The sequence below is a fragment of the Aulostomus chinensis genome, chromosome 21 (assembly GCF_037954235.1).
Source record: "Aulostomus chinensis isolate RoL2024-O1b breed Wild chromosome 21, RoL_Achi_v1.0, whole genome shotgun sequence".
Taxonomy (NCBI): Eukaryota; Metazoa; Chordata; class Actinopteri; order Syngnathiformes; family Aulostomidae; genus Aulostomus; species Aulostomus chinensis.
Window position 1 is genome coordinate 7,220,215 of NC_141340.1, and position 10,960 is coordinate 7,231,174.

Genomic DNA, 10,960 nt, shown 5'->3' on the forward strand with positions numbered 1-10,960 from the left:
TGCAGGGCAAAATGTATGAGGGCTTTTGCTTGTACGATTTGAAAAAACAACATTATAGGAGTTTCTCATCCAAGAGCACCTCTCCAATCACCCAGCAGAAAAATATCATCTGTCATCAGACATAAACTTGAAGCATCCATAAAACTGTCAAAACCTGACAAATTCAGATAAGTATCTCTTCATTGCGTGTGACTGTAAACTAAGAGAAATGCTGAGTTAGCAGAGTGGAGACAGGTGAAATGGTAGGTGGAGAGAGAACAAGAAAAATAGCTGGGAATTCTGAAGGAAATTTGTCACTGTACAGAGAATATCTTAAAAAGTTGTTTTGATTTGAGCAAAGAAGGAAGTTACACAGTGTGATTCTCACCAAAAGGTCATAGAGCACCCAGATGCTGATTGTTGGAACCAGGGTCCTCGAAGGACTGCCCTTGGATGAACACTGCTACTGTTCTTCAATATAAACATAAAGTGACCTGTAGAACATAAGACACTTACTTGATATTAACTAACACCTAAACTTTGTGAGAAAAAGGTAAGCCACCTTTAAAACAGTCTTGTTGATGTGCTATTGTCTGAGATATTCCACCACGACACTGTCTGGTATAAAAAATGGTATAAATAACACGCGGTCGCCACAGCAACTGGTGCTTTTTAATGAGATGGGTCAGAGGACAACACTGAAGCTGCAAATATCAGCTTGTTGCAACGGTGATGTGCAGGAGGAAAGAATGTCTGTTCACAGAACACATGACACTTCATGACAAACAAAGCCGTGAAAAAAAAAAAGTTGTCAGGCTGCTGAGCTGTGTAACACAGAAGGAGGTTGCATTGCCTCGCTGCATTTTTAGGATGATATCTATTTATTTGCAGAGCAAAACACCTGGAGATGCAGCTGCGTTTAAATTTCTCATGAAATGAACTGATACAGCACTACATATACTGGCATTCCCTCAGTGCAATTAACCTGATTTGATTTGTATTTTGTAGCTGATGCAAATAAACACAAATAATCAACTGCTACGAATGACCCAGTATTGTATGGTTGTTGCGGTACGGCTGTATAAGCTTGTCACGGGTGATTATTTCAGATTCTTCGCCCCTTTCATTTTTTTGAGCGCTGCCATTTTCAAAGTCTCCCTCGCCACATGAAACATAACCTCCAGGCTGGTTAGCTCGCTATTAGCAAAGATCTTACTGTACAATAAAGCAGGCTGCTTGTTTCTTTTAGCAGGTAGTTGTTAAGAAATACAAAAAGTGTGATGAGAAGATTTGCTGTTGTACAGGGACGTTCTTGCATGTTTCCCCACCGATTAAGGAACATTTTTCAAACATAAAAAAAATAGACTATCGAAGTTTCCCCCTGATGTTATTTTGTAAAGGCACAGAGTGTTTTGTTTTGTTTTTTTCGACTAGCAGAATGATAATGATTGAGCCAGACATCTCTCCTGACTCAGCACAATAGAGGGACTAGAGAGAGGCTACAAAAGACATTGGGCTTGACATCGGACAGACATTCAATTTGAGTTAAAAACAAAAATCTCGTTGAAAATCAAATGCTGGTCTGGCATTACAATTCCAAAACTAAACCGACAAAATATCCTCGTCAAAAATCATTAAAGTTGATGACAACATTTTGGTTAGTTAATAACAACTTAAAACCAATGAAACATCAACATCACTTGCCGCGAGTACTCTGCGTCAAATTGATGCTGCCATTAACATTTTTTTCGACTTTGAATTTTGGTTACCCAATATTACAATCAACATCTGACCAAATATCATGGATATAGATGGTCAGCTAGGTCCCTGCTGGGGTACATATTCCCTAATTAACACTCCCTGACTCAAACGCATTTTTGCCCACTTTCCCACTTTCCTAAATCTCAGGGTATGTGTCACGTCACAAGCTTGCAAAACATCGATATGCTTCTGGGAATATAATAGAGGCGTCTGCTTCCTGCCTGCACCTTCTTCAGATCTGAACCTAACGGAGCATCTTCTCACAGCATGTTCATGCAACCAACGTAACGCAAACAACAGATGGTGTTGCTGGGAAAAAACAAAACAAAAACCCAGCATGATATTGTCAAGTGTGGCAAGATTGCTTGTTAAATTCATGCTTCAAAGAGTTTTTTAACGTTTTTTTTTTTGTAAAGTAGGTATGGAGAAAAGCCAGATTATGGGGGTGTAATGAGGGATACTGTGTTTCAGAGTGATCATTATATTGTGTACTCTAAACAATGAGGTGTTAATATGCAATTATGGATTTTCCTGTGCTTATCTTTCAAAAACACAAAGACATGAGGCTACTTTTCTCCACAGATGCAACGGAATTACTTATCCATTCTTATGCTGCTGACAGCAATAGCGCGTCACCGATAAGGCTGTGGTGTGTTGGTTTGTCTACCTTCTGTGGTGTTGGTGGAGTGGTCCAGGGGTGGTGGATGGTCATAGTATTCTGGAGGAACATCCATAGATGAGCCCCTCACCCAGTCAAAGCCATCCCCGGGAGTGAGCTCGTACCAGCCACAAGAACCGCCCTCGAAGTCACACTCAGACACTGCGTAAGTGGTAAGAATGAAATGTTTTTTCTTAATAAAGACTGAAATTGAAGTTTATAACCTTTAACAGCAATTTATAAAACAATATCTGAAGATCATGTGTCATCTTGAAGGGTTGCCAAGAGCAACTCAACACTAGAAGATGTAACATGTTGTACTTTCATCACACTTGGCCTAATAGAAGCTTGCACTGCCGCAGCAGCAGCTATAGGCACGTTGCAGTATGCGTTATTTAGTTTACAAGCCAGTTTTTCAGTGTGAAAGATGCTTGCACACAGAAAATAGACAAGAAAAATAACTTGCTACCTGAAATCTATAAATCTTCTTTCTTTTATAACACAAGATTAATATCAATTACCAAGCTGCTCTCTGTCGTTCAAAAGGCTCCTTTGATTATTTTAATGTGTTACTTGGCAACAAGTTTCTTACGGCAGTTGGCTTCATCTTCTCCATGGGGACAATGTGGGGTGAAGTCACAAACTTTGCTTTCTTCTATACATACACCGCTGCCACAAGCAAACCAAGATGGAGGGCAAACTATAGCTGGTGGGGGCGTAGTAGTCTCTGGCACAGGAATCACTCCTGAAAACACAATTGATAAATTCACAGAGATTACATCCACAGTACAGATATCCCTAACGTTCCACTGCAAGAGACTATTTACTGTAATAAGATGTCGACCCAACACATAGATGTTATCATTAATTCATATCACATTATTTTTATCTTCAAAATGTCTCCCAGGTTATAACAGAGGATTATTACTCATAAGGTCAGCAGCATGCAGTGTAAGTAGATCAGAGGCGTTGTGGAAGATTATATACGAATGTGGAGAAATTAAGTTCTGATACTTTTGATTAATAGTGCAAGTGAAATTCTCTGGCTGCATTATTTTTCAATAAGGTAGATAAGAAAGTGTTCATGGTATCCGTATGGTATCAGTATCAATGATATACTGTGAAAGAGGTGTGCAGCAGTATCCCTGCTATATCATGTCCAGATTCCCCCTAAAAATATGTACAAACAAGCACAAAGCCTCAGAGAACATATGTAAAAGGATGTTTTATTAACGACAGCAGGTTGTAAAAGCCAAACCAACGAAAAATTGAATTTCCAATATAATGTTTTGCCTGGATCCATTTGACAGACCTACATTTATTAGTTATAACGCCGTTATCTGTGACAGTTCATTTAATCTAAATTCATAGTAGTTATGAAATAAACCCATAATTCAGGGAGGCAATTTTATCGTCTAGCTGAATAATACAGGAGATAAAGAATTCCCTTTAAGTGATGATAATGACATGTCGCTATATGTTAGATGAGAGGCAGAAATCAAAAGTGGTCCATGTCTTCCTTTCCTTGACAAATCGGCTAGGCTAAACAGATACTAGCTATTTGAAAATTTGATTTGATATCTTTAGCAAATGTGTATTACAATTTAATGTGGCAAAGTTGAAAAACAAATAGTTCAACTGAAGTAGCTTGAACTTCCTGTCGCTACCTCCCCACTTTTACTTTAATGTTTGAATCAAGGAACAAGATGACACTGACCTGTCTCATCCGCTCAGACAAGCTAACTGGCTAACGCCGTTTTAACTTACCCTATATAAACTATATTTTGGGGCCAATTGGAGATAGCAGAACAAATAGTAAACACAAAATTGATTTAATTAATGTACCAAGAATGTACGCTGCTCTAAATATCAAGCCTGACATCATTTGGTTGCTTTCCAACACCTGAGTCAAAAATTGGTGTTGCTAGCAGCTAAAATGCTACACGCCAATATTTTTATTTTAGCTAGCTAGTTGCTAAGGCTGCTAGCTAAAATAAATTTTAGCTAGCTAGTTGCTAAGGTAGCATCACGCAAATATGACAACAGTAATTCTATGTATTGTACAGCACTGAATAGTGAAATGAAGAAAATACTACCTATACTTGGAGATAATTCATTTTCTGTGAGCTGTTTTACTGTGCCCCTGATAGAAAAAAAAATAGGCTAATGGATACATTTATGGCCTGAAGATTAAAAAAAAAATCTAATATATATATATGTGACCTGGCATAATCTTTATCAGCATGTATTTTATAAAATAAATGCATCCCATAAATTATAATAGCACGTTTGTGGTTGTGTTGTAATGCTGCTCTCCTCTTTTAGATTTAACATTTTCATATTAGAACTTATAGTTTGTCATCTGGAATAATGTGCATTTTATCAAACAACTCTGTGGCCACCTCTTATCAATCTTTCTATTAGTTCACAATCATTCAGATACTTTGATTAGGAGAAAAGAGTATAAAATGATGCTTTCTGCATTTTTTTCCTCTTTTTGTTTACATGTATGATCCACATTAATCACCATTTCAGTTACACCATTACTGTTGTGCAACTGAGCTTATTTTCATCCGAAGCCTCCAACAAATCATGTCTGAAACCTACCGTGGCATTCTTGTCGCTAAATATAGAAGCGAGGTTAAATAAATTACTGAGGTTTCACAGCTAGCATGCTGACATTAACGAATCAGTTATAACTACTGTGGTCATAATTTAGATTTTTGAATTGTCCTCTGTCTCCAGACTGAATGTGTCGCTGTGGGTGTGTCTGTGCGAGGGGGTCAGGCCACAAGTCAGTCTGCTGCAATGATGATCATGATCGATGGGTTGGGCTGCCACTTTACTTTCAAAGCCAAACTTACTATTTTCTTGTGTTTATCTTACTCAGGGAGGTAAGTCAAAGTTGTTTGGTTTCTTTATATTTTTGGAGGATTTGTGGGGAACATAACCTAGATTTGGTTGTGTTTGTTATGTTGGCCGTTATCCACCCTGAAGCCAAGCAAAGCACTATTTATGTTAACAAGCAATTCTTCTAAATAAATCAAATTTGCTGTATTGAGGTATTTCCATCTCTGTGGCTGCTTGGGAGTTGTGGAAGACGGTGAAATTTCACGCTGTGTTTTGGAGCCCCTAGACAAGGCATAACACAGTCATCAAGTATGGATGATCACTGACAGATTGTTAAAATGTATACTCAGCAATTAGGGTTACTTTTGGCAGCCTGAGTAAAAACTGTTGTTCTGGCTTCAACCATCAACTTTTAGCTCAAAGATATTAATTCTACCTCCAACCGAATCATTATGGGCTACAGGGACCTGGAAAAGCTGAAGGTTGTAACTTGAAAGAAATAATCAATTAAAAAAAAGGTTGGATTCTTGTTTATTATAAAGGCAGAGAGAAGAACATCATCCCGCAATACTGGCTGAATAATAGCAGTCGAAGAATAAAGTAGATTGCGCTTGGGGGTGAGTGGAAACACCTGCCACGTATAAAGTCCATCCAAAACTCCAAGTGGACAGTGTTTTATCAAACGCTCCAAGCCAGGACACTCAGCAGCACCATATTCATCACTGAGCTACCGGCAGCACATTATAGCCGACATAAATAAAATCCAGGGATTGTGGCAGTGACTGTGCTCCATATTCAGAGCAGGGAAATGTTTAGTAAGCGCTATTTTAATGATTCGGTTCTTCTTTAATGAATTCCACAACGGCTGCTTTAGTGTTTCTCCACTGTTATTAGTATTCAAAACAAGTTTGAGCGAATCTGTTTGTGTGCGGCGATATTTCAAAATGCCAAGGTCTGAGCTCTATGTAGTAAGTTATTATTAATTGTAGTGATACCAGGCACAGTGGCACAACCAGGACTGAAGGATAGGTCATCAATGGCCAGGACCTCTGAGACTTGGCTGTCAGCAGCCAGATGACCTCGAATCACCACCTGAAAAGTTAAGATTTAAGATGTTACCACCCTATGAAATCCATTTCAGCTCGCGTGCATCGGTGCATTCTCTGTGTGTACATACTAGCACGAGTGTGCTTGTGTGTGTGTGTGCGCGCGCGTGTGTGTGTGTGGTTAAAAATGACCTTTCTGAGATTGTGTTCATTCATGTGTGATGCCGCCATCCTAGGTTTGCATGCTAATACCACTAATTAGCACTTGAAACTAAGCACAGACAAAGCGAATGTGAATGCCATTAAGTTTGTGCTTATTTATTTTGGTTATTAGGCAGATTGAATTTTTCAGTTGTGACGCTGCAAAGGAAAGATTATGGGATCAACCGTAGTTATTACAATTCATCTTGAGAAACAGGATGATTATCAAAAACAAATTTGAATGAGATTAAGTCACTGGCGTTACACCTCTGACTCGTCAGTTGGTCTGCAGCAACACATGCAGTCGTTGCTGAGATTTTAGAGTTTTTAGATACTTCCATCAAACCAAAACACAGAAAGGCCGAAATACTGTCTGCCAGTCTGCAACATGTTTTTCTCAATGAAATAACAGCCATGCTGATCAAAGTCCACTGGATGGCTTTATCTCTTCCCCTGGAGCTTTATAAACCATCATTTATGACAGTTCTAAACAAATGCTGGTGTCTGCAGTGTGTGTGTGTGTGTGTGTGTGTGTGTGTGTGAGTGTGTGTGTGTGTGTTCTTTGCTACACAACTATTACTGACATGTTGCAGGTGTGTTGCTGGAGATCAGCCATACTTTGGCTCAGAGTTGTTGGGTTGTTTTTTTTATTATGCTTTCATGACAGAAAAACCCCTGGCAGCTCAGCTCTGTTGGCCAATTTGAGGCATGTAAGGGTCAGAATATGGTGAACCCTATAAGAGATAATAACTGCCTGCTTGACAGCTCCATGTGAGGATGTTCTGGACACCATCTTTAGCCACTATCAGCTGTCTCACTTCATTTTCAAAGCCAGTGACTTTGGTTTAATTAATGGGAAATGGCTGCAGCACTCAGCCCATTCTGCACAGGTTCATTTGAAGGTGCACCGCACAAAATATAGAAGTTTCATGCTGTTGCTTGTATTTATTTTCCTCAAATTTGAACCTGGAGACCATAAAACCAATGCAATGACAACTCTGAGTACGCACAACTGTTTATTTATAGCCAGGCATCTGATCTAGATGGTGTAGCCTCGCTCTCACAGAATCTTCCATCCACAGCCATTTAATTATTGTCAGTGGAAGTTCTGCAAAATCAAATTTTAAATAAGACGTACTGCATTTTTATGCATTTATAACTTCAGGGCATATGCATTTGAATGTATGAATAAGCTATTTTATATCAACACATTTTGATAAAGTTGCCCAAAGGCATCAGTGCTCTGGAGAGGGTAAAAGCAGTGGACTTTCTGTCCCTCATAAAATAATAATATATGAGAAGTGAAAACAGCTGTCTTCTTTTCCTGGATTTGGGTTCATCTCCAACAAATACCATTGTTTTAATGTTTATGGTTTGATTCTGGTTTGGGACCTGCCTCTTATGTTTCCTCTCTGCTTTTAACTGAAAAAGACTAAGCAAAACAGACTCGTCCAAGTCACTGCTCAGACAAAGGGACATCAAGACTCTGGTAATATAATGAGTTGGAAGATTGCAGGTCCAGACACAAACAGGCTGAAATTGAAATCACTTAAATCACAGGGAATAACAAAAAACCTATTAACTTATCTCCCTTTGAAACAGGAAGTAGGTTAATGCAGGGGAAGGTGAGAGCTGGCCTCTCTCTATCCCCAGTGCCCGACAGCCATGTTATGAAACTGAGCTGGCTGAAGGCAGAGACAGATGGGGAAGTCAAAGACAGGGAGAAGGGTGACACACTGACAAGGTCTGAGGATATAAGGAGGACACAGACAGCAGACTTCACCGGACTCCAGAGGGCCTGTGATGGCTCCAGTTGGGTCAAAACTACATTCTGCATATAAACAGCTTCTGCAGCTGCTCATTGTCCTGCAGCTATTTTGAATTCTTCATAAAAGCATTTTCCGATTTGTTGAAACTCAAGTATTGATTGTAAAGTCTAGGCTCCACACCCCCCCCCCCCACACACACACACACACCCTTAACGGATAAGCAGTAAAAAATGTCCTTGAGCAAGACACTGAACCCCTAATTGCTCCTGATGGCCCTGCGACAGACTGGCGACCCGTCTGGGGTGAACCCCGCCTCTCACCTAACATCCGCTGGGATAGGCTCCAGCAACCCCCCCCCTCCCCCCCCCATGACCCTTAACGTATAAGCAGCATAGAAATGATGGACGGATGATTGTGGCATTTGAAAGGCAAAAAAAAACAAAAGGTCACTGAGTTGCTGTTGTGGTTCTTCTGTATTTTCAGCAGTCAAACTCAAGATTATCATGACATAATGAACTAAAGGGCCTTCAAATTCCTCTGCTAAGCCAAACACAGGCTGAGCCCATGTAAGACTAGATGGCGCTAGAGAACACGCACTTCATATATTATGTTGCTGCATCTCGTGAAGATGACACAATGTCATTTGAATGTAAATCAAATGATTTTTGCCACCCACTTCCTGTTGAGGTCTTCAGACCGGGACTCTCATCAAATGTGACATTCTGACCAAGTGAATTCCAGTTACAAAAGCTTCCTGTTCTATGGTGAAATATCAGAATTTGTCACCTGCTAACACTCTGTTGCTAGCTGGTGGCGCAGTGACAAATCTGCCCAAAATTTGGATGAGTTGTTCCTTTGCCCACACACTTCCTCCATATTTGTCGTGGTGAAAACTGGCCCCATAGTTCTTGCATAATAATGTGACAATCAAATTATTCAGTCAATGATGTTTTAGCAGCTCATCTCTTTACTAATCAAACAAATACAGAGAACTCTGTGCCGTCATGACCTCTTTAATCAAACAGAAAACAGAATCATCCCTAGGAGCAGCAGCAGCAACCCCCCCCCCCCCCCCCCCCGAGGGGCACATGGTTGGCAACAATGACTACGTAAGTGGCATTGATTAAATCAGATACAGCATGTAAAGACTGGTGGTAGGTTGGGAGACAGCATGGAGAGGAAGCAAGAAGAAAAGGAGCAGTTTAAGTGAGATGTCTTGGATGCTAGCAGAGTGTGTGGCAGGAGGTGGCTAGGTCTCCAACGAGAGTGGGCTGGTTTGGAACAGAGGATATAGTGGAGAAAGGTTGTGAGCTGAGCTTGACTTCATATCCTGCCTGAACTAACACTCTGCTCTATTTATAGTAGTTTAAGAGTGTTACACACCTGAAAGCTGCTGTTACTTGAAAACTGAATCACAGTCCGCAGCCATGTGTCCATTTGTGGCTGCGTGGAGTTTTGCCATAACACTGTGCTCTGACCCGCGGGCTGGGTCTCCATCAGAACCTGGAGAGCTCCTTGTTTAGCCCAAACATAATAGTAGAAGCTCATCTGTTAAAGAAACGATAATAAGAGGAGTTTATAATTAATTACCATGTAATTGTGGCTAGATTTGTCAAAGTTGGACAACCAGAGGTTACCTGGCACGTCTGACCAGGAAGGAACACAGGACTTAACAGATGTGCCATGGTGCCATTTCCTCTGATGGGCAAAAGTGACAGGAAATATGCTGAAATGGGAGAGAATTGTGAGAATATGGAAAAATACAGTGTACGCACTGTGTAAGTATGTACGGCAAACATCAGATGCTCAAACCTGATTGGTTGGCGTGGTCATGTTTGACTCCTGGGACCTCTGTTCTTCTGGTCCATTCAGAAAACGAGTCTGATCTTTGGATCAGGTCGCAGAACCCCTCCTCAAAGTCACACCTCTGATATCCGGAACCTTCAGGAGAAAACAGTCACTAAACTGCTGCTTTAAATGTTGTTCTTTTATGTTTCACTATGAACTGCATTTTACTATTATTCTACTGTATGGGATTAAGTGTCATGAGATAACTTTTGTTGTGATTTGGCACTATCCAAATAAAATTGACTTGACTTGCTCCTGATGGCCCTGTGATGGACTGGTGATCCGTCCAGGGTGAACCCCGCCTCCTGCCCAATGTCAGCTAGGATAGGCTCCAGGCCCCCTGCAACCGGTTGTTATTGAACTTAATGGCCAACTGGGAACAGGTGACAAATATATAAATCACTTTCCTTTGTTATATTTTGAATGTATTAACAGGAATGATAAAACAAAGAATTCAATTAAATATCATTCATCAAACAGAATAAGAACCAAAATACTAAATAACGTAAGGGACCTTTTTTAATCCGTCATAATAAAATGCAAAGCTACTGACTGTCCAAGTGAAGGTAGATTGTACGCCTAAAAAGACGCAAATGCGAACCTTCATTTTCTCAAATAGACAGCAGGGGACGACAATGATTGCAAAAATGAATTCTGGTTATCAAGTGACACCAGTTCTCTTGATTTATTCCCTCAGTAAATATTTTCCCAGTGAGATTATGGGCTCAATCACTGGTCTTCTTTAATCATGTTGAGTTTGAATTTTATGGTCCCACTCAGAGAAAATAAGACAATAAAATATGTCGGTCCAATTAGTCAAGAATTTGATTTGGGGTGCTGCTCGTGTT

The 10,960-nt window shown here is 40.2% G+C and overlaps 1 protein-coding gene across 5 annotated transcripts in view; it reads right to left on the reverse strand.

Moving 5' to 3' along the window:
* Positions 1-9,980, reverse strand: part of malrd1 (MAM and LDL receptor class A domain containing 1) — a 55,785-nt gene extending 45,805 nt beyond the window's left edge. For 2 of the 5 annotated variants that reach the window (XM_086191367.1, XM_086191366.1), the window contains exons 1-6: positions 9,902-9,980; positions 9,648-9,812; positions 6,244-6,340; positions 2,991-3,143; positions 2,408-2,560; positions 368-473 (exon numbers count right to left, since the gene is read on the reverse strand). In XM_086191367.1, coding sequence (XP_086047493.1) covers positions 368-473; positions 2,408-2,560; positions 2,991-3,143; positions 6,244-6,340; positions 9,648-9,812; positions 9,902-9,949 — 722 coding nt within the window. In that variant the 5' untranslated portion in view covers positions 9,950-9,980. Of the gene's footprint in view, positions 1-367; positions 474-2,407; positions 2,561-2,990; positions 3,144-4,115; positions 4,478-6,243; positions 6,341-9,647; positions 9,813-9,901 lie in introns of those variants that run through there. The other 3 variants (XM_086191368.1, XM_086191371.1, XM_086191369.1) reach the window with 3 other exon arrangements.
* Between the last annotated feature and the right edge of the window lie 980 nt (positions 9,981-10,960).